This window comes from Eumetopias jubatus, unplaced genomic scaffold, assembly GCF_037043125.1.
Source record: "Eumetopias jubatus isolate StellerSeaLion01/CBP00866 unplaced genomic scaffold, mEumJub1_p1.0 scaffold_15, whole genome shotgun sequence".
NCBI classification, from domain to species: domain Eukaryota; kingdom Metazoa; phylum Chordata; class Mammalia; order Carnivora; family Otariidae; genus Eumetopias; species Eumetopias jubatus.
Window position 1 is genome coordinate 4,471,020 of NW_028274821.1, and position 23,530 is coordinate 4,494,549.

The window sequence follows — 23,530 nt, forward strand, 5'->3', positions numbered from 1 at the left end:
AGATCATGACCTGAGCCGAAGGCAGATGCTTAACCATCTGAGCCACCCAGGCGCCCCAAACTAGATATTCATATGGAAAAAATAAACTTAAACCCATAACTCCTACTGTACACAAAAACTGCTTTTGAGATGGATCGTACGTAGACCTAACCATAAAAGCTAAAACTATAGCACTTATAGACAAAAACACCAGAGAATATCTCTAGTGTATCAAGGTAAACAAAGGCAAAGATTTCTCAGACACAATGCGTAAGAGGAAAAAAAATGATAAATTAGACTTATCAAAATTAAAGTTTCCTGGAGTGCTTGGGTGGTGCAATGGGTTAAGCAGCCAGCTCTCGGTTTCAGCTCAGGTCTGATCTCAGGGTCATGGGATCGAGCCCCATGTCGGGCTCCCTGCTCGGCGCTGAGTCTGCTTCCAATTCTCTCTCCCTCTGCCCCTCCTGCTTGTGCTCTGTCTCTCTCAAAAAAATAAATAGATCTTTAAAAAAAAAAACTTTTAAATTTTCCTGCTCATCAAAAGACAGCATTAAGAAACTAAAAAGGCAAACCACAGACTGGGAGAAAACATTTTATGTAATTTTTCCATTGACAAAGGAATTGTACACAGAATATATAAAGAACCCCTGTAACTCAACAGGAAGAAAAACACCACAGTAAAACTGGACAAAAGCCTAAGAGATATTTCACAAAAGTGTGGCCTGAAAAGACAGTCTCACTTTTGGTGATGAGAAAATATAGATTAAACCACACGAATCATCACAACACAAGATGCTGAAAGGCTAATATCAGGTGACACCACAAGTTGGTGGGGATGTGGGACAGCTGGGACTCTCACCCACTGCTGGTGGCAGCAGGAAATGGAAAGACCACTCTGGGGAAGAGTTTGGCCATTTCTTACGGTTCATGTACATACTGACCATCTGACCCAGTAATCCCACAGCCAGGATGTAGTCCGGAGAAATGAAAACATGCTCACAAAAATACTTGAACACAAACGTTCAAAGCAGCCTTACTTGTAACTGCCCCAAACTGGAAACCCAAATGTCTATCAACAGGTGAATAAAGATACTGTAGTATCTTCATTTCTTGATACCATCAATAAATAGGAATAAACCACAGGAAGAATCTTTCAGATATTACATTTCATGAAAGAAGCCAGGCACCAGAGTCTCCCAAGAGGATGTAAGCACCGCATGGCAGGAACTTTTAGTTTCTGTCTGCTTCATTCATTGTTGTATTCACAACACCTTGAACAGGGCACGGCACATAGTCGGCCCTTAAAATAAATTTGTTAAATGAGTGAATGCTTTCCTTAAAAATAAGACACCATGCTTTATATTTCTAATTCCAAGAGGAAATAGTCCTAGCATCCAGTTACACTGACGTCATATCAGATGTGGCAAAAGTGTCGACTGGGTCCAACTGAACATACCCAACACCAACATTCAGGTCATAAAAACCCAATCAGCAGAACCTCTCAGAAACCATCTCCAAGGCCAGGATCACACCAGGTGGCCAGAGGCAGAGAAACGGCAGCTCGGTGTTACCAGTTCACTGGGAAGTAAGTGTAATTCTCCTCTACTGTGTTCAGGGGGCTGGTCCCTCCTGGACAAACCTTGGAAGGTTGGTATTTCCTTGCGTGACTTTGGGGGTCGGTGTGTGAAAAGCTCTCATCCGTGCATACTAGGGCATAACAGCTCACGCATGGGCTCAAGTGAAAACAAAAAGACCAAATGGAGGCATTTACTGTGTTACTACACGTCCAGCATTAATACCATCATTACTGCTAAAGCGCAAACACTTTTGTCTGGGTCGCTCTGGTCTGATTTAAGGAGGGTGTGCGTATTCTTTGACTTTACCCACGGTGGTCTCTTTGTCACTTAACTGCCTGCATCACATAATCTTAAAATGGATTAAGTTTTCTATCTTTTATTCAAGTTCGGCACTATGGGATTTAAGGAGTTACATTTTCCGAGAAATCGAACCTATCCTAACAAGAAGTCATGGAGGAAAAAAAGTCAGACTGGCTTCTCTCCTCCTTCCAGCTCAGTTTGATTAGGTTGGTGGTTTAATGGCTTTAACATCAAATGCTCGCTGTCAGCCTTTTGCCTGAGCGAGTTTACTTACCAACGGTAAGGCAGCTTGGTTTTTCCTGAAGTCATTTTAAATCACTGGCTTGTTGGCAGTTTCAGTGCGTGTTTTTTTTTTTTTTATAGTGCTATTTTCCTATAATTAGGATAAAGTTTGAACTCGATTATGACAGTTCCCCAAAAGGAGGGAGCAGATAGCCGAGTTCTGTTCAGACACGCCAACTGTGGGGTGCCTCTGAGTCATCCGCCCGGAGATGCCCCTGGGCATCCAAGGGGCCTGGAGATGGGGAGACAGACCAGGAAATGGGGCTTCCAGGGCCATGAGCATATGGGTGGTGAGCGGGCAAAGCCTTGGAGTCACCTGCACTTTGTGAAGTAAGAAAAGGGCTCAGGACACGGCTCCGGGGAAGACGATTTCCCAGAGGCCGATCACTAACAGAACTTGTAATTGTCCAAAAGAACAACACGTCTCCCTTCAAGCAGCATCTGTCGAAGCACATTGTGCGTGTGCACACATGTGGCCATGACGTTGGCCCCGGACAGCAATGTAGGAACCAGGGCAGGTTTCAGGGGCCACCCCTGTCCCGCCCTGGTCACCACATGCCCGTGCCACCAGGCTACCCCGCGGTGTACGTACGGGTCTGTCATCGTGAACACAAACCACTTTTTAAAAGAGCAGATAAAAATGGAACCCATGTATGAAACATGAGACACATAGCCTCACATTAATCCCCCCACGTTATCCAAGCTGCTACCTGAGTAAGCTTCAATAATGCCGCCTTTGAACCTGCATCTGTACAGTCACAGCCTGTTCTTAAAGTCTTTGTTCCCCATCTACACACCTTCCTCACCTTTGCTTCAAAAGCATGAAAGGAAAAGCAGGGTTTTAACGGCAGTAAATCCCTTCGCCTCACTCGACACACACGAACCAGCATCCGGCGCTCTGCCGGGGTCTCCAGGTGTGGCTGTGTGAGGGCAGCCGCCGGGGCAGTGAGCCTGGGGGGGCGGTCACTGCAGCCGTTCCCGCTGCACTCGGGGATCGACCGAGGCCCCACTAGTACTCGCTGTTCAGCTCTCCGTTTGCAGGCACAGGCCCCCTGCTGGTCCAACAAGGGTAGAGCCTACGGAAATGGCTCGAGAGGAGTCACAGGTGGGACGAGGTAGGGACACTCCAGTGACAAAAATGGAGAACTTGTGGACAAATTTGTCTCAAGCCCACTGATCTCCCCTCTTTCTGTCTTGGTTTTGGTTAATTTCCAGAGATGCCCCAAGGAGGTGGAGGTTAGTCTGCTGAAAGACAATCACAATCACGTGTGGGCACATCAGACGACAAGATAACCTGAGTGTAGAAGGTCGTCTGCCAGCACAAAGTAGCAGATCAATTCAGCAGCCCATTGAAAGAATAACTCACCCTCATCGAGTGGATTTCAGGCTGCAACTGTAAAGCGACTCAACACTAGGAGCTCTCTTTTGTAACATAATATTAATAAATTCAAAGGAGAAAAAACACAGAATCACTTTAGTATCTGAAAAAGTAACTGCAAAAATCAGACTTCTACTATGTGATTCTAATAAAAATACAAACTGACAAAAATCCTGATGGAAGAGTAAAAGACAATGGCAAAGAAATCTAAAAGAAATGGTAGAGTAAGAAGGGGGATGTATGAGTCAGTCCAGGCTGCGGTAACAATTAGCCCAGATGGGTCAACCTGACTTTTCATAGTTCTGGAGGCTGAGAAGTTCAGTATCAAAGTGCCAGGCTCTTCAGCTCGTGGCTTACAGATGGCCACCTTCTTCCTGTGTCCTCACACGGTAGACAGAAAGAGCTCTGATAGGTCTTCCTCTTCTTGTAAGGACATGAGTCCTATAGGATCAGGGTCCCACCCTTATGACTTCATTTAACTGTAATTTCCTCCTTAAAGGCCGTACCTCTAATACTGTCACATGGCCCAGGGGTTTAAGGCTTTAATGTGTAATTTGGGGAGGATGGGGGGAGACATAATTCAGTCCACAGCAGCAGAGTGAGAAAATTTCTCTACATATGTCAAGATATATTGCAAAGCTATACTGTCTGAATACTGTGATATTATTCCAAGTACAGAAGCTACTGGAACAAAATAGAGCTCAGGAGCAGATCCACATGTACAGAAATTTCACATATGACAGAGGTGACATTAAATTTAATGAATACAGATGGGGCTGTTCATTAGACAGTGCCAAAGACTAGGCCATTGATATAGAAAAATATTACAGTAGAGTCCCAGCTTATACCAGCATAAAAATCATTCCAGATGGAGTAAAAGCTATGTAAAAGTTATATCCAGAATCTAGTTTAAAACTCTTGCAAATCAGTAAGAAAAAGACAAAACGGGTCAAGTACAGTCTATTCTGGTTATTTGCAGTAATTATTTTCTGTAAGGGTGTCGCAAACACTGAATAAGTAAATACTGAACCACGGCTCCTACGGGAAATACAGAGATGGTTTTCTGCAAGTCTGGGGTCATAACATTTTCAGTATCCAATCAATACGTAACCTTGTTTTATGTGTGTCGGTGATTCATTAATGTCGAGCTGAGGGCCCACAGCACCATAACTCACGCCTGAAGGAAGTTTATCTAACACACGAGTTTTCTCCATGGGGCCCATCCCAGCTTTCTGGTGCTCAGGAACTCTAGGGAGCACTTCAGCGCTGTGCTCAAGGCCGTCCTACACAGCGAAATCACCCATGGAAAGCACAAAATGCGAACAGGCTGCGAAAACACAGTGTTTGCCGTGGGGGTAGCTGAGACAAGAACACAGACCTCAGCTGTAACGTGTGCGTGAGCAACAAACATGTTTCACTGCTCCGCACACGTCCACGAGTGACAGCAAAAACGGCCTGAAGACTGATTTGGAGTTACATGGAAATTTTAGCGAGTAAGAAAACGTGCAAACGCGGAATTTGCAAATAAAGAGGACAGACTGTGTATGGACGGGCCATTCAATGGCTATTAAGCCAACAAAATATGTTCAACTTCTCTATTAACCAGACAAGTGAGATTTAATGTAAAATTACTCTATATTACTATTTGACACCCAAGACACGGGCAAAATGTTAAGTTCTAATAATCCGTGCTGGGAGATGTGGGGAAATAAGGACTCACGCTTTGCTGGATGGACCAGGAGTTCCTTAGCCGCTTGGGAGGTTCCTAGGAGCCTGGCCGTACCTGGAGGTGTGGGAGGTGTACATCTACAATTCCACTCCCAGATCGTGGCCGCCGGAGGACTCACGCCCACAGGGACAGGGAGACAGGGACAGATGTTCCCGCAAGACGGTCTGCACCAGTTGAAACAACTAACCTTCACTCAGTAGGCACAAGGCCAATTAAAGAGGGGTTGACTCAGAATGAATCTTGTACATTTGTTAAAATGAGCACTGGGTGTTATACGCAAACAATGAATCGTGGATCACTACATCAAAAACTAACGATGTACTGTATGGTGACTAACGTAACGTAATAAAAATAAATAAAATTAAAAATAAAAATAAAATCAACTTAACCTACACGCACCACACCCTGCACTTCCAGAATGGAAAACCCTCCTCACCAACCTCCAAAAAATGTACTTACATGCTATTTACAAGACACCTGCATAAAACAACACAGAAAGGTTGGAAAAAAAAAAAAGTGAGACAAGAACAGTAAAAGGTTCCTAGCAAATGCAATCAAAAAGAAGGTAGGGAGCGCCTGGGTGGCACTTAGAGGGAAAGTGATAGTATTGTATTAAAAAAGATCTCGGGCACCTGGACAGCTCAGTCGGTTAAGTCGGTTAAGTGTCTGCCTTCGGCTCAGGTCATGATCCCGGGGTCCTGGATCGAGTCCCATATCGAGCTCCCTGCTCGGCGGGGAGTCTGCTTCTCCCTCTCCCTCTGCCCTCCCTCCCGCTCATGGGCACGCTGTCTCTCTCTGTCTAATAAATAAATAAAATTAAAAAAAAATGTTGGGAAAAAAAGCGTACCTTAAAGTTCAAAGAAAGAGGTCCTTGACAGGCAATTCAATTTAGATGTTAATTTTCACCAACTTTACCTTAAAATTCATTATAATTCCAATCAAAATACCATCAGAATTTTTCAAGGAAATTAGGGTGTTCTTTCACAAGACACAGCATGAAAACCATACAATTATTGGTGACTATTGATAAATGAGAGAAAAATTTTAGTTTCTGTATGATCAAGACATAAGAGATAAATAATTACTAAAAATCAGTAAGGAACAATGTTAGGGCAGTATGCAAAAACTATGAAGAGACAGTTGACAAAGAGGAACCAGGAGTGTCAAGAAACGTCCATCAGCGAGCAAGCATGCCTGGTGGCAGGGCAGGGAGAATACAGGGGCCGCTATGGGCTTTCCTCTTCAGAGTAGCAAACACGAACATATTTGGTAATCACCTTGGAAGTTAAGGAGAAACGGGTCCTCACGTGGCAGGGAAGCAACCCGTGCGTGCCTCTGGGGCAGGATTGCTTATAAAAAAGGTGCATCCCTTCTGGAAAGCAGTATGGAGGTTCCTCAAAAAGTTGAAAATAGAGCTACCCTATGATCCAGCAATTGCACTACTGGGTATTTACCCCAAAGATACAAATGTAGGGACCCGAAGGGGTACGTGCACCCCAATGTTTATAGCAGCAATGTCCACAATAGCCAAACTGTGGAAAGAGCCAAGATGTCCATCGACAGATGAATGGATAAAGAAGAGGTGGTATATATACACAATGGAATATTATGCAGCCATCCAAAGGAATGAGATCTTGCCATTTGCAATGACGTGGATAGAACTGGAGGGTGTTATGCTGAGTGAAATAAGTCAATCAGAGAAAGACATGTATCATATGACCTCACTGATACGAGGAATTCTTAATCTCAGGAAACAAACTGAGGGTTGCTGGAGTGGTGGGGGGTGGGAGGGATGGGGTGGCTGGGCGATAGACATTGGGGAGGGTATGTGCTATGGTGAGCGCTGTGAATTGTATAAGACTGTTGAATCACAGATCTGTACTTCTGAAACAAATAATGCAATATATGTTAAGAAAAAAAAGAAGAAGATAGGAGGAGGGGAAGAATGAAGCGGGGGAAATCGGAGGGGGAGACGAACCATGAGAGACGATGGACTCTGAGAAACAAACTGAGGGTTCTAGAGGGGAGGGGGTGGGGGACGGGTTAGCCTGGTGATGGGTATTAAAGAGGGCACGTTCTGCGTGGAGCACTGGGTGTTACGCACAAACAATGAATCGTGGAACAGTACATCAAAAACTAATGATGTAATATATGGTGATTAACATACAATAAAAAAATTTTTTAAAAAGGTGCATCCCTTGTCTCTGCAAGTCTACTCTTCCGAATCTCCTCTAGAGAAACGAACACCCATCTCGGGACACACACAGGGTGACCAGGAAGGACGTGGGACAAGGGAAATTCTTGTCACTGTGGGACAGAGATGGGGAGAAAGGCAATCCGGGGAATTTAAAATATGCAGACACCCCACTCATCAGACTTGTCAAGTATAATGTCCTTTAGGTAAGAAAGTGAACGGCAGCGGGATGGGCTCTCTCTCCAGGCACACACACGTGCTAGACGCAGAGAGAGGTCCTCTGCCCCAGCACTCCCACCAGACCGTGGAGGCAGTCCCAGGGCATAGGCTGTGGGGACGGGATGCAGAAAGTTTCACTTTACCAGAACGGCCCGAATGATAGACAGGAATGTGTTAACTGAATCCTTAATTTAAAACCAGAAGAACACAGATGCAAAAATATTGCTGAGTTTTTATATAAAATTTAAATATGCAAATACAATTGATATTTACATATTTAATAAATTACAGTCTACTACACATAAATTATATTTACCTGTTTTTCCAATATTGCATGTCTATATTATATAATATTTATATATGTAAGATGTCTAAGTATGAAAAAATAAAATAGGTCAACTTTTGAAAGCACGGACACCTTTTCCAAAGGCTCCTAGCTGTGGTCTTGATATAATTTCTTCCTGCCTCATTCTATGCACAAATGATTGTTAAGGACAAATGCTTTGATAATACTGCTCAGCACACGATGTTCTCAAAAATCTACCTTCTGCAAATGGTGCCCGGTGTATGCTTCTGGGCCCCTGTCCACGCACCCACCCCAGTGGCCACAGTGTTGACGAGAAGCTGGGGGAAGAGCAAACGCTAACCAACACGTAGCATCTGTGTCACCGTTCACAACATTTGGAGGTGAAGCAATGACTCTCTGATCTGTCTGGACAAGAAATGGGGAGCCCAGGAGCCCCTGCTAACCTCAAACACAAGCCCAAAGAGAGTGGTTCTCGGGCATAGGATGACAGAACGTATAGGGTCCAGAGGAGAATCTCCCCAAATGGACGGGTACATGGAGAGATGAGGTATCAGGGAAAAGATGCCTGGGTTCACAGCCAGGACCCAGCCACGGCTTGATAAAGATGCACGAGCCAGCCCTGCTCAGTGGGAAGCCTGCTTCTCCCTCTCCCACTCCCCTGCTTGTGTTCCCTCTCTCGCTGTGTCTCTCCCTGTAAAATAAATAAATAAAATCTTAAAAAAAAAAAAAAAGATGCACGAGCCAGGCTCTGAGCCTCAGTGTCCTCACCTCTGAAGGGGGGTCTGGCATCCGCCTACACTGGAGGATGCCCTGAGGCTCAGTGGCCACACCCATCATAGACTGGTGGCTGGTGGTACCGTTGTGGGTGATGCCGGGATTTCGGTGAGAAGCGCCTCCCTGTTTCCAGGACCCTGGTGTCCCCAGCAACCTGGCCTGTACATCTAGACCCCTTCTGGCTGCCTTGTGAGGTCACGATCACCAAAAGGAACTAGCAACCACTACCCTCATGACATTTCTCCCTGACGCGAAGCCATGGAAACTCCAGCGGTGTTCCAAGCCGAGAGCAAGCACGTTGCCATCCTTGTGTGAAGTCCAGCCAAGGTCCAGCAAATTCGGCAAAGACATGTCGTTGCTGGATTTCAATCCTGGGTTCTTCCATAATGGAAACCCTCGGGGAATGAGAAAATGGTTTGAGGGAAACAGATACTTACTGAAAATTATGATTTGGGCTGTGTGTTGGACCTAAAAAGGAAAAAAAAAAAGACAGGTTATTAATACTTCACAATTTGGAATCAAACGTTTTTCCAATGCCACCGATGGTAAAGGCGGCCACAGCCCAGTGTGCTCATTTGTGGGGAGCCATCCTCTGGCCAGGCTCTGCTGTTGCTCAAGATTATAGGCCAGGGATGGCGAAAACCACAAAATGTGGAAGGGGCACGCTCTCTGTTTATGCAGAAACGTTTGGAGGTATTTTTCTTGCTCTCTCCTCATCTAACCTTGATTCACAAGATCGATATCCCAGCTGGGGCCCGAACGGTCTGGAGCCTGTGTGGCCGGGCTGGGACAGCTCGGGGACCATCTCGCCACTGGGATGAGAGAAGACGCGTGGCTCCCTGTGGCCACCTGTGCCGAGCGTGCACGTGGGGGACCGTCACCGCGCCCTGCTCCGGCCCTTGGTCCCGGCGGGGCCCAGGCCTCTGTGCACAGCAGCTGCCTGTCTCCCTCAGCGCGGCTGGCCTCTCCGGGGAGCCACCTCCTGACACGCGACCGTCCCCCTCTGCCTCGAAGCTCACCTTTGCGTCTGGGGTTATTTTCTTCACTGCAGGTTTCCAGACCACTCCACGTGTGCCTATTTTCTTTTATAACTAGTAAATGGGGAACAGGTTAAGCCAGGAGCTCGTGCACAATGCGAGAGGCCTCGGGGAATGGTTTTAGTGGTTTCCCTTCTGCGGCCTTGTGCGTGTTCACTTTCAAAGTGCACATTGATCTCCTGTTCTGGGGCCGGGAGCGTTGCCATGTGCTAACCGCACACCCGGGCAGCCCCAACTCACCGAGCCGCACAAACAGGACGCCGGTGGCGGTGATGGTCTTCACGCCGTTGGTGGCCACGCACTGGTAGTAGCCGGTGTCTGTCGTGTCCAGATCTTGGATTCGCAGCCGGGAACCGTATTCTGTCTTGCGGATGATGACGCGCCGCGGCTCCTGCACCACGGGGGCATCGTTCTTCAGCCACCGCACCGTGGGGGTGGGGTTTCCGGCCACCTTGCAGTGCAGAATGGCTGTCTGGCCTTGGACTATGGTGATGTTGTTCACTGGCTCCAGAAAGTTCAGAAAGTAGCCTGCAGAGGAGAGTGGTCACAGAACAAAGCCGAGTGAGGCCTGGAAGAAGGGGCTGCCTGGCGCGCCTCCTGTGACCTGCACTGGCGGTACTGAAGTTCTAGAATGTTCTGAGAACACTGAATTAGCAAACCACTGCTCCTGGGGAAATACGGAGTTAGGTTCCTTTGGGCCTCTGGTCCCAGTATTTTCATCAATCATGCCATAATCTCATTTTACGTGTGTTTCTGTCTGAAGACACCCTATTAATATGTATTGTTGATTCACTGACATTGAACTCACGGCCAGCACTGCTGTTAATGCACACCTGAAGGAAGCTTATCTAACGTGTGTTTTCTCCATAAGACACATCACAGCATTCTGGCGCTTAGGAACGCCAGACCGCACTTCAGCACCATCACTGGGAGGATTTAAAACAGCAAAGTCACCAACAAAAGGCAAAAAAAAAAAAAAAAAGCAAAAAACCTAGGACTATATAGACCACAGAAAGGACACTTGTTTACAATATGAGCTGGAACAGGTAGGCAGGTGTCGTCTTGCGGGGCCTCAGCGAGCAACATGTGCATCGGGCAATTCTAAATTTCCACGGCTCTGGGCAGGTCTGTGAATGACCACACAATGGCACACAAAGTCCCGATTTGGGGGTTGCAGGTACACTTTAGACAGCAGGGAGCTCGAAAATATGGAACCCCAAAGTGAGGACCAACTGTGTTTCTCTTTGCAAGCACTAGATCTAAATCTAATCTCACTGATTCATGATGTGATTCACGCTCGGAAAGGCCATCCTCCCTCCTGCTGCACCACCGAGTAGAAGCCTCAGGAAGGAAAACTTCATCGCAAAACAGACACATCCTCAAAAATGAGCTAATCCCTGGGCTGGTGAGAACAAGGATGTCAAGGCTGAGGGCTGCTGAAGGCTCTGTCCTGCTGCACGTGGGCAAGAGCAGGAAGAAGCTGTGCAGGGCTCCACGCTGGAGGTGAGCATGGCCTGGAAGGACCTGGAATACAGAGCCAGGGGGGCTGGAGCGTGGGGCTCAGTCCAACCAGGGATGGGGACTCTCTGCTGGTGACACAGGCCATGGGGAACAAGGGGAAGTGAAACAGATCGCAGAGGAGAGCGGTGTGTGGTGTGTGGTATGTGGGGGCGATGTGGTGTGCGTACTCGTGATATGGTGTGTGTGAGGACTGTACGTATGTGTGTGGTTTATGTGTGTGTACGTGTGTGGTGTGCACCTCTGATATGTGTGTGCGGTATGTATGCGGTGCGTGAGATGTGGGTGTGATGTGGTGTATTTGTGGTGTGTAGTGTGATGTGTGTGTGTGATGCATGTGTGAGTGTGTGTACATGCGTGGTGTAGGCCAAGAGCTGGGAGATTATGCTGTTAAGATAGACACACATGCTAAAATTCCATAACACACACACAAAACCTAAGGCCAGACAGATTAGACAATCAACCATGCGGAGATGGACTCACTTCAGACAAAAGGAAGATAATAGAGCAATAGGAAACTGACCATAAATTATATTCATGTTCCGAATCTTTTGGCTTGATTTCTGGTAGGTTCCTACCCTCTTTTAAAAAAATGAAGTTGAAAGATGGCACATATCTGTTATTACGGCCTTCACTAAATGGAAAACTACAGGGTTTCTGGTGGACCCTTGAGGTACGTTTTACAGGCTGGGGGATGGTCCCTAGATGCTGGGTGACCGGAGGCAGCAAACGGGATGGGAGGCTGTGGATTTTAAGAGGGAGGGATGGTTTTTCTTGACAAGGGAGAGTGGCCAGATGGCTGTCTGAGAGGGGTCATTAATTAGCACTAATCATTATTACCCACATCATTAGATTCTACCCTGATTCTCTCCTAGCCAACCCTTTTCTCAGTGCACTAAATTAACTTATGGAAGAGAATTCTTGTGGATGACCCAAAGCTGTAATGTGAGAGACATGTCGATGACATCCCTCTGGAGCCAAGTAGGGTGATGTTCCGGATGTACATTCTTCATGAACTCAATTGCACAAACTTGACTTGGGAAGACCTGGTTCCTACAGCTCCCAGCCTAGACCCTGCGTCTTTGAACACAAAATCCAATCTGATTTGAGAGTTTGAAGTGGTTACTTTGACATAATCTCAGTCACAGATGACAGTACACTCACCATTTCACTGTGCTCTAGCCAGAGCCCAAATGAATCAGAGGGTTTCACAGGAAGCACTTTCAAGTTGCTTACTGTTCAAATGCTTCATCAAGGTTTTCATAACACGAACACATAGTGGGACAAATAAAAGGGTCAACAAATTGTAATGTAAAATAGCCAATGGCACATTAAAAGTACAACGATCTCTTCCTGGCCTAAGCTGAGTTAGAATTCTCATCGCCACACTGATGACAGTTCCTCAAAGACATGTGACAAACCATAGCTTCCCGCAGACACAGGCAACAGCTTCGTGTAAAGGCTGAACATGTGGGTCTGCGTCTCCGAGCTGACCAGCAAACATCTAGAAGGGGCAGGCCTGGGGGTTCTGGGGGCCAGGACATGATGGTCACTGACTCTCTCATCCCCTCCCCTTGCAGGACTGGCTTGACAGGGGCTCTACCACTGTCCCCTCCACTTTGAGGACATCTGCATACATCAACTTGGGGCAGCTCCACAGTTGGCTAACTATCCTGAAAGACAGAGGAGGAGCCTCCTCAACATGGAAACATTTACCTAGAAAGGGCAAGAAGGGGGGTTAGAAGTCGGAGAAGAAAGTTAAGGGGACCGTTCCTTTTGTACAACCGAGGAGACCTGAGGAGAAGCCAGCCAGTAATTATTGCCCAATTACTGCAAACAGACCCAGGATCTGTTTCTTCTCCAGAACATCTTTTTTACATCGAATGGATATGGAAACGTGGAATTCTTCTTCATCATACTTGTCGAAGGCTTCTCCTACATCCTTGATTGACAAACCGGTAAGCGTTAGACCTAGTCTTTCCGTGTTCCCTGTTCTGCTGCCTCCTCTGCCCTCTGCATGGACACGAAGAGGCTGGTGGAAACCCCACCCCACCAGGAGGACACTGTGAAACCATCTACCGGAGTCAGAACTAGGCTTAATTCAGAGACAGCGCCAGTATTTCTCTGTTAGATGCTTTTGTCGTCCTCGTTACCATGGCCTGAAGCAATGCACGTGTGCTGGAATCAAGCACCTTACACCATTGATTTAATCATTAAAGCACTCTTGGCTCTGTTTATATGAAATAATCCAGAACCGGTCAATCTATAGAAACAGAAAGCAGACTAATGGTTGCCAGAGGCCGGGGGAGGGGAAATTAGGGAGGGACTCTTGGTGGGCATGGGGTCTCCCTTTGGGGGGCTGAAAATGTTTGGAACCAGAGCTTGCGGATGGTTACACAACATTACATGTGTAGTCCTGGGTCAGAATATGCCCCTGAAGAGGGACGAGGGACATGTTCATGAACAAGGTGAGAGCAGGCGGACAAACCAGGTAAAAGTGGAGGGGGGGTGGGGTTGGTGGAAGTATCAGGTGGGGAGAGGGGCCACTCTGTTGAAAGCATCCTTCCCTGAGTACTGAAAACCTCCCTCAGCTTTGCTCAGATCCTGGAATAAGGCCTCCACCATTTCTTCTGAGCCTGAGGTATCCAATTTTCCCAGATCACCTTCACTCTCCACAGATGAACACTCACCCATGAAGCCGAACCCTCCTCCACCTGCAGAAAACAAAGGAGAATCTAGCGCAGTAATCTAGTCCCCACATGGAGTTCTTACTAATTTTTCAGGATCCTACCCCATCTAAACCAGCAGACGTCACGTCTGTGTTCACAGTGGAGCCACCTGGGAGCTTATGAAAAAGACCACTGGCACCTCCACGGCAATCAAGACCCAGGAGGAGTCTGAGCAATGGCATTTGTCAAAAGCTCTAGGTATGTAGCTGGGGCCAAGAACATCTGCTTTAAATTGCTGAGGACAAAACAACAATAACAACAACAATAAAAACAGACACTATAGTTTCAGTGAACCAAACCCATCCGAGAACGAACTTAGAGCAGGCCAGAAACAGCCCCAAGATGAAGTATCACTGGAGGAGAACATCAGGACTGGAAAGAATGTGCCTATACCTCCAGCACCAATCCCTGGAGAGTCTAGATGCAATGGCGTATGAAAGCCTGGTCCAGCTGGACGTGGACAGGGCAGAATCTCCATGGATGACGCCCATGTCCCAACCTAGGTCTTGAATCTACCTCCTTCATGCTCTACTGGAAGCTCAGAGACCAGAACCACAGGTAGATAACATGGTAACTTCATAAACTTATGGTGCCCTCCCTGTATGAGTGATTGAAACTCAGTCTTTGGGAAGAGATTAGGAAGATGTATAATGGGGAATGGCTGAAAGCCACAATATCAATACTTCTGAAATTTTCTCTACTCTTCCCACACTCGCCCTGACCGGAAGGGGTAGGGGGTCCCTTACCCTTCCTAATACACACCCAGTTGGTCCCTCATCGTCCAGTCGACCAGAACACCCAGTCCTCAGATCTTTGCTGTTTCTCCAGGGTCAAGTCTTTGTCAAAAAGTCACGTCCATATAGGGTGATCCCTTGGCTGCCCCCTCCAAAACAGCCTCTATTCATTTCTAACCTCACTCCCCACATCACTGATCTTGGCCTGTTGTTATGGCAGTGTCACATTTGTTAGATTACAATAACTGAGAGAAGTCTGGACATGAAGAACAACAAATGTTGGGACACCTGGGTGGCTCAGTCAGTTGGGCATCTGACTCTTTATTTCGGCTCATGATCTCAAGATCGTGAGATCAAGCCCTTCATAGGACTCCACACTGGGTGGGGAGTCTGCTGGAGGTACTCTCTCTCCCTCTGCCCCTCCCCCAATGCACGCACGCTCTCTCAAAAAAAAAAAAAAAAGAAAGAAGAAAAACAATAACAAATGTCACTTTTGGAAGCATGTTTCTCAATTTTATGGCTACTTCTTATCCAGACTCAATTTAGAATCATCCTGATAACTGATTTAAAAATTGGGGTGTGGATGGAAGAGGCTGCATTTATAGATGGTTTGTATAAAACTGCCCTCTTGACAATATGGAGAAAGCACGGTCTACGTCTCTATCTCAGACATTCTCACCTATTCAGGAAAGCTTTGTCATTTTCTTCGTAGAGACCTTCACATGTATTTTTAGGTAATTAGTGTTAGTAATTAGTAATTAGTAACTGGTATCCTATAATTCTCCTTACTATGAGAGAATTGTTTTATTTCTAAGTGCTTTAAAGAAGGCTTATTTATAGGACAACTTCTGGATTTCTACATATCGCACTAATTTCTTCTTGCTGCTATAACAAATTAACACAGACTTAGTAGCGTGAACCAACACAAATTTATTATCTCACAGTTCTGGAGGTCAGAAGTCCTAACATCAAGGTAACAGCAGGGCTGTGTTCTTCTGGAGGCTCTGAGAGTCTCTGTCCTTGCATTTGCAGCTTCTGGAGGCCACACATGCCCTGGCTGGTGGCACCCACCTCCCCTGCATTCAGCCCCACCTCTGCCTCCATCACTACGTCTCCAGCTAGTGACCCTGACCCTCCTGCCTCCCTCTTATAAAGACCTCTGAGATTACACTGGGCCCACCTGGATCATCCAGGATCACTTCCCATCTCAAAATCGTTAACTTAATCCCATCTTCAAAGTCCCCGCACCATGAAAGGTGACACGTTCAGAGGTTCCTTGGACATCTTTGGAAGGTCAATATTCTGTCCACCATGTATATTTTTCCTTTACCTTGCCACTTTACTGAACTATCTTCTTAAATAGTTCCTGAGCTGACTATCTTGGATTTTCTATGCAGGTATCTTCTTCAAATAGCAATAGAGTGGCCTTTTTGTTTTTAAAATTCATTCGGCTCACATATGTTTTTACTTAATTGTTTTTGTTCAGTATCAGTTCTTCTCAACAATTTTAAATACTGATATGGTGCAAACATACAAAAATACAAATAGAAATATAATAGATACCAGTGTACACATCAACATTTTATGCTAACATTTTACCATATTTGACTTAGAACACTTTTATTTTTATTTTTTAAAGATTTTATTTATTTATTTGACAGAGAGAGACACAGCAAGAGAGGGAACACAAGCAGGGGGAGTGGGAGAGGGAGAAGCAGGCTTCCCTCTGAGCAGGGAGCCCGATGCAGGGCTCGATCCCAGGACCCTGGGATCATGACCTGAGCCGAAGGCAGACGCTTAACGACCGAGCCACCCAGGTGCCCCTTGACTTAGAACACTTTTTTTAAAATGAAACATTCTAGGATGCAAAGAAAATCCACACTTCCCTATTTCTCCCTCCCTCTCCTGAGAACTGGTATGCACTCTTCCAATGCACATTTCTATTGTTTTATATTTTTAGAAATTTTCCCTGAAAGATCATCTTTGCTAGTTTTTTTTTTTCCACTCAAAAATCAGCTTGGGATTTATCTGTTGATGTTCATTTATTTTAATGATCGTATAATATTTCACTGTGCAAACACACCATGATTTCTTTGTCTTTTTTCCAGTTGAGGGGCAATAAGCTATACCCACATTTTCTTCCCCACATTTTTGCTAGTGTTTAATGACTACCTGTATACATGTCTCATCTTGCACACACACAAGAATATCTCGAGAGCATCCACCTGGATGCAGAAGTGATGTCACAGGGCCTTAAAATCTCTTGTTCATCTAAGTCTCAAGAGTGCCTGAAACCATGTGTGCTCACTATCAATATCAGTGAAACTGTTTCCTCCAAAACTATGTCAGCATTTTGTGTTTAAGGGCTTAAAAATGTTTGCCAATCTGATGGACCTGAAATAGTGCTGTTTCACTTTGCATCTTAAGAATTTGGAGTGTCTTGAAGGTTTGCTAACCACTGGGCTCTCCTTCTGCAGCTGTCTGTTCAAAATCTTTACACTGTTGCTCTTTTTCTAATTTCTGCAGTTATTGAATTTTCTTTTTCTAATACATGCTTTCAGTGTGCAAATTCCCTTCAACTTTTTCTTTAGCTAACTAGCAAATTATTTAATCTCCATAAGGTTGGCCAGACCCAAATATCTTGTAACTTACATTGTACTTTTTCCCTTTTAGGTACAAGTTTATTAAAAGTGTTCTTAACTGCACTGTTGTCACAGAACATGGTCTAGGTGATGATGATTCTTTGATACCACAGAGATTTGTTTTACAGGCTAGTACAGAGATAATACTTATAGTAAATGTTGCACATTTTATTGGTAAGAATGTGTTTTCTCAGGGAGCCTGGGTGGCTCAGTCAGTTAAGCAACTGCCTTTGGCTCAGGTCACGATCCTGGGGTCCTCGGATCGAGCCTGACATCGGGCTCCTTGCTCAGTGCGGAGCCTGCCTCTCCCTTTCTCTTTGGCCCTCCGCTTGTGCTTGCTCTCTCTCTCAAATGAATACATTTTTTAAAATCTATAAAAAAAAAGAAGAATTTGTTTCTCTAACTGCTCAGTGCAGGGGTTTATATATTCCCAGTAGATTAAACTTGTCAAGTTTTTCAAATTTTTAATATGCTTATCTATTACCTTTCAATGGCACGTGTGTTCATTGATTCTGTATTTGTCAGACAACTATTAATAATTTTGTCAAGTTGTGTTTATGGATTGGAAACTATGTTGCTGGGTGCCCAAACTTCAGTCTTTAGATCACTGTTTAAGGCTTTTGTCTAAAAGAACATTTTATCTGGGCGCCTGGGTGGCTCAGTTGGTTAAGCGACTGCCTTCGGCTCAGGTCATGATCCTGGAGTCCCGGGATCGAGTCCCACATCAGGCTCCCTGCTCGGCGGGGAGTCTGCTTCTCCCTCTGACCCTCTTCCCTCTCGTGCTCTCTCTCTCTCATTCTCTCTCTCTCAAATAAATAAAAATCTTTAAAAAAATAAATAAATAAAAGAACATTTTATCTGACATTAAGGTAGCTACCAAGGGTACTTTGGTCTTAAAACACTGTATTTAAAATTTTTTTTAAGATTTTATTTATTTATTTGACAGAGAGAGACAGCGAGAGAGGGAACACAAGCAGGGGGAGTGGGAGAGAGAGAAGCAGGCTTCCTGCTGAGCAGGGAGCCCGATGCGGGGCTCGATCCCAGGACCCTGGGACCATGACCTGAGCTGAAGACAGACGCTTAACAACTGAGCCACCTAGGCACCCCTGTATTTTTAATTTTTAAAATCATTTTTATGATTAAATTTTAGAGATGAATCTTGCAAACAACGTTTAATAATTTAACATGCTAATTGATGTGTCTATATGTGTGAACTATGAGTTTTTTAACTGGCAAGTTTCATCTTTAATGTTTTCATTTTGTATTTTATTCTTCATTTCATTTTAATCCTCCTTTCCTGTTTTCTGCTCAATTTCTTTCTTTATTCTCCATTTTTCCCTTACTGATTTATTGGCCTGTAAATGCTTCCCTTAGAGAAGAGCAGGTTACTTAGGTGTTTTCTCATCCTGAATCGCATTTGCTCTTTGGGTAAAGGACTGAGTGAGTTTGTAAACACCCTCAGTCTTGGTCTAAGGCTAACCTATGACTTTCACACTTGGTGACAGTTTAGCTGGGTATGGAATTCTAGACTGGTGATTACACTGCCGTCTTCTGGCTTCTGTGTTTACTGCGGCAAGTCAGGCTAGTTCTTACTCCTTTGTGGGTAATCTGACCTTCCCCTCATAGGCTACTTTTCATATTTCCCCTCTGTCTTTGCCATTCCCATGTATCTCTAGCTGTGAATTGATTTGTACATAGCCTTAATGGGCCTCAGTACCATTCCCAATTCCATCAATTCTGTAAAATTCTCCACCAATACCTCATTGTTTCTCTATTCCCCTTTATCTCTCCTCTGAAATCTTCCAGATAGATGCTGAACTTTCTCCTGCATGTGGTTCCTCAGTATGTTTTACTGCTTTTATATTCCCTATCCCTTTTTAATCTCTAGCTGTGCACCATCTGTTCCTTGACCTGCCCATCAAGTTTCTCATTTCTCTGACTACATTTTTTTATTTCTAGAAGGTCTGTTTGGTTTTCAAACTCACCACTGCCTTTTCTTCCTTTATCTTTAATCCCTCTGGCTTCCTTGTTTACTAGCTCACCACTCATCCCAAGCCTCTCCAAGTGTGCTTTGTAATTTTCCACTGTAGGGCTGGTTTTTCTGTGGGAACCCCTTGAGGACTGCATTCCTTCAACAGGCAGTGCCAAATTTTCATGTTAACTCTTGGGCCCGAGATTCCCCCACCACATTCCCATCATGTAAACTGGGTTTCCTGAGGTGTGGGTCTAAGTCTGATTTCTCATGGTGGCAGCTTCTATGCTTGCACCCTTGAGCCAAGGTTCAGGCAAGGACTGTAGTCCCTAGGTCTCCTAGCTTGCTGCCAAAGGCTTACCTACCACACTCAGTTCTCTGGACCCCACGGATTCCTTCTGGTTTGATGCTGAAACACAAGGCTACTGCTACAGCTGAGCCTTGCAGAACAGTTTCTGTAGCGGGATGATCATTCAGAGGCCCTTATTTAGGGTACAAGAAATGTAAATTCTTTCATTTTCCGGAAGGCAAATTTGATATTTGTTGCAACTCTTATTTCTCCTGATTGAAGGAAATGTAATACCTCTGATTCCAAGTGAAATCAGTAACACTAAAGCACTTATTTATTCACATGATCTCAGCATTTTCCCAATCCTGGATATTCTCTCTAGTGTAGCATTTATGTTTGGGGGCTCTTCCAGCATCAGTGCGTTGGAGGATTTGATGCATCTGCAGAAGCCCATTGCCCATCCCCAGCTTTTGCCAAGGTGCCCATGACTTACTGGTGTTCCTTCTACTCTGGAGCCCATGGATACACCCAAAGCCACGTAGGGACACCATCTTACATTGCTGGGGAGCCCATGTCATAAGCTCATGATACCTGCAGAACACAACTCTTTGTCTCATATAAACTAAATCATGGGGACGTTCTCCAAGGCTGCTAACAGAGTGGGACCACCTCAGGTGGATCCTGCCTGGCAGCCCAAGGCTGTCACAATTCTGCTTCCTCCCTATTCCTGGCTCCTGGGCATTTCTCCATCTCTCTCTCTCTGCAAGTTCATCAAAGCATTTACATCTTTTGCCAATTTTTATGGAGCACTTGTATGTAGTTTAAGTGGGAGGGTGGCCAAGTTTGTTTGGTCCACCACTGTAGCCATCATTAATTCTCTGGAGGCCAAAATGAAAGCCAGAAAGAAAGTTCTCTCAAGACGAAGCACAGTGTTGCTCTGGCCCTTGGCTTTATTCACAGGCACCATTTTAACTCCCGGCTTCATTTCCCTTTTGTGCAAAATATGGGGTTTGTACTAACTTTCACTAAGCTGTCTTCTGGCTCACAAAGCTCCCTTTAGGGCCACCCCAAACTTCTCCAGACACGACTGAACAGCCCAAGTGGGGCGGGACACAGACGACTGAGAATCTGGCTAACTTGGATCGGTCGGCACCCTACAGTGTTAGAGGGAGAACAGAAGTCTTCCCTTTTAATTAGCCAAGAAGGTTCCTCCTGCTGCACAGCAGGGTGATTTTAACAACGATGCTAATGGACTCCGTGGCCCTGTTGCCCGGGCCAGCTCTCTGCTCACCCCTGACTCTGGACAGCAGCACTCAGTCCAAGCATGAAAACACACCGAAGGCAGAGGTAACAGGAGAACCCCTCACCATGGGACACCACTCCTGCCTTGCAGTCAGATCACTGATTAATGATTTTTTTTTTTTTTAAATCCCAGCTGACCGTCCACGTGTTCACCAACTTGGTCAAATTACTTAGGTGTCTGAGGAGCTGCTTGTCTACCAGTCCAGACCGACTGGTCTGGGAAGGAGATAAGGAAAGCCATATGCACTAGGGGTCACAAGGTCACAGGGCTTTGACTGGTGGGAGATAAAACAGACAACCTGCCTGGCAGGGCAGGTGAGGAGGAGACCCAGAGAGCCGCAGAGAGAACATAAAGCTGCTCTTCTCTGGGGGAAGCATTTACAGGCCAATAAATCAGCCGGGAGCAGGGGCAGTGGGTCACTCCCGCCCGGACGTTCCCGCTGAGCTGTCTAGTGGTCTGCACAGAACCGGCTGCAGCGGCGTGGGGTGGACACGTGGAGGAGCCACAGGGGCAGGTCAGGGGGATGCGAGGTTGGCAACGATGCGCATCCGAGGACATGGGAACAAAGGAGCAAAGGGGATTTGAGGCCCTGAGGAAGAAGTACATGTGAGTGTTTGCACGTTCAGAGGAGGGTGCCCGTCCTGTGGTGCAGTGAGCGGTGGCCCCAGCCACATGGATTGGAGCCTAATCCCTGGAACCTGTGAATGTGCCCTTATGCGAAAATAGGGTCACGGCAGATGTAATCACGTTAAGGTGAGGTCCCATGGGTGGGTCCTCGTCCAATGGCTCGTGTCCCTATCGGAAGAGGGACACAGATGCACAGAGAAGAGCAGGTGACAACAGAGATGGAGAAGACAGAAATGCGGCCACGAGCCCAGGAAGTCCACGCACGGTGGGCGTCTGGCCTCCAGACCTGGGAGAAGGTAGATTTCTGTGCTTTGAGGCACCTAATCTGTGGTCCTTGGGCATGACAGCCCTCGGAAGCTACAGCAGAGGGGTAGGGGACGGAGGAAGGAAGGAGCCGGCCGACAAGCCGACACCTCCACACAAGGCGACGCCAGCAGCCTCACAAAGGGGCAGGGGCACGAACACACGTGCACAAGGCAAGCCGACCCAGACCCAGGAAAACAGATGCAGACCTGGACAAATTCGGAGAGAAATAAGTCCAAAGAGCAGGCGGAGGGGAGCACATGGGAGCTGGTGCACGCGGCCGTCAGGCGGAGAGATCCAGACAGCAGAAGCGCACACGCGCGTGCGCACACACAGACAGATGTTAAGACAAGCACACACGGACAAGCCCATTGCACTGTGGTTGCCAAACCCGATGATCTAAGGAAGAAGGGCCTTCCTCAGCACCGTGGCGGCCAGCTGCAGCGACTCCTTCATGGCCAAAGGGCAGGTGGCCAGAGGCGACCCCTGCAAGGACAGGGGGCCGGGATGGGGGGCGGCGGGGGGGAGACTCTGGGAAGGAGAGATGAAGAGGAAGGTGCGGGGGCAGAAACCAGCCTCGCTGCTCCGGGAGCTGGGGCGCATCCCCGCCCTCCCCGGGGAGGGTTCACACGCGCGTGCATGACACCTCTCCCCCACACTCAGCCCGGAACAACACGATTGTGCGTGCTCTGAAATCTCTTCTCCGTGGGTTATGGTTTTCTCCCCACATCATTCAGTCTGGCCATGTCCTGGACAGTCCAACGGGTGCTGCAAATCCACGGCGGCGGGAAGGAGCGAGGGTGATCCATCAATGGCCTTACCCCGGGGATGGCACTGAGCTCAGAGCCCTTCGCCCGATGTCTGCAACAGGGGGTGAGGTTTTCAATTTAACCCATCAGCCTTGGAGCCCTCACACCTGCAGCAAACCCCAGGAAACCATCACAAGCGCGCGCGCGCGCACACACACACACACCCCCCCCAAAAGTTCCAGAAACGGACCCAACACGCACACTAGTCAATCCATGCGTCCTACGTGGGTCGGGAACCCAAGGCTCAGGGGATAGAACAGCAGGTCTTGTCACCATGCCAACGTGGAGCGCTCTGCTGACTTTCCTGTTCTCTCTGCCCAAGGAGCCCTGGGGGGAGCCACAGGGGCAGCCTGGTGAGTAAGGCATCGCCATCTGCCCTGTGATTAGAATGCCCTTGAGAGCAGCTATAATTGCAACGTAGCCTCAAGTGGGAGGAGTTCGGAACTCCCCTGCTGGGTTCGCCCGGACGATGAGCAGCTCTCCTCCCCAGACAGGAGACGGGGGCACACCGGGGCTGTTTGGGGAGGCCACCGGCCGCGCCAGCCCAGCAGCACCGCCCTCGGGCTCTCAGAAGTGATCTACTTCCCACAAACATTCCAAAGTACTGATTTTACAAAACCCAAGACGTGTTACAGATGCACTTAAAATACAGCCTTGCAACACAGGAGTAAATGGCCTGTAGGGCAAATGCATGCTTTTGTTAATAAGTGTCATGCCGCTAACAGGGACAGTGACAAAAACACCACGAATCATCTTACTAGTGTATCTACCCATAGCAAGGAATACAAGCTCCTGGCAAATGGCCATTCCTGCATTAATGCGGCACTT

The 23,530-nt window shown here is 46.8% G+C and overlaps 1 protein-coding gene across 1 annotated transcript in view; it reads right to left on the bottom strand.

Moving 5' to 3' along the window:
• ROR2 (ROR family WNT receptor 2) overlaps positions 1 to 23,530 on the bottom strand; it is a 193,218-nt gene that overhangs the window by 19,222 nt on the left and 150,466 nt on the right. The window contains exons 4-5 of the mRNA XM_088018855.1: positions 10,017 to 10,304; positions 9,177 to 9,207 (exon numbers count right to left, since the gene is read on the bottom strand). Coding sequence (XP_087874981.1) covers positions 9,177 to 9,207; positions 10,017 to 10,304 — 319 coding nt within the window. The remainder of the gene's footprint in view (positions 1 to 9,176; positions 9,208 to 10,016; positions 10,305 to 23,530) is intronic.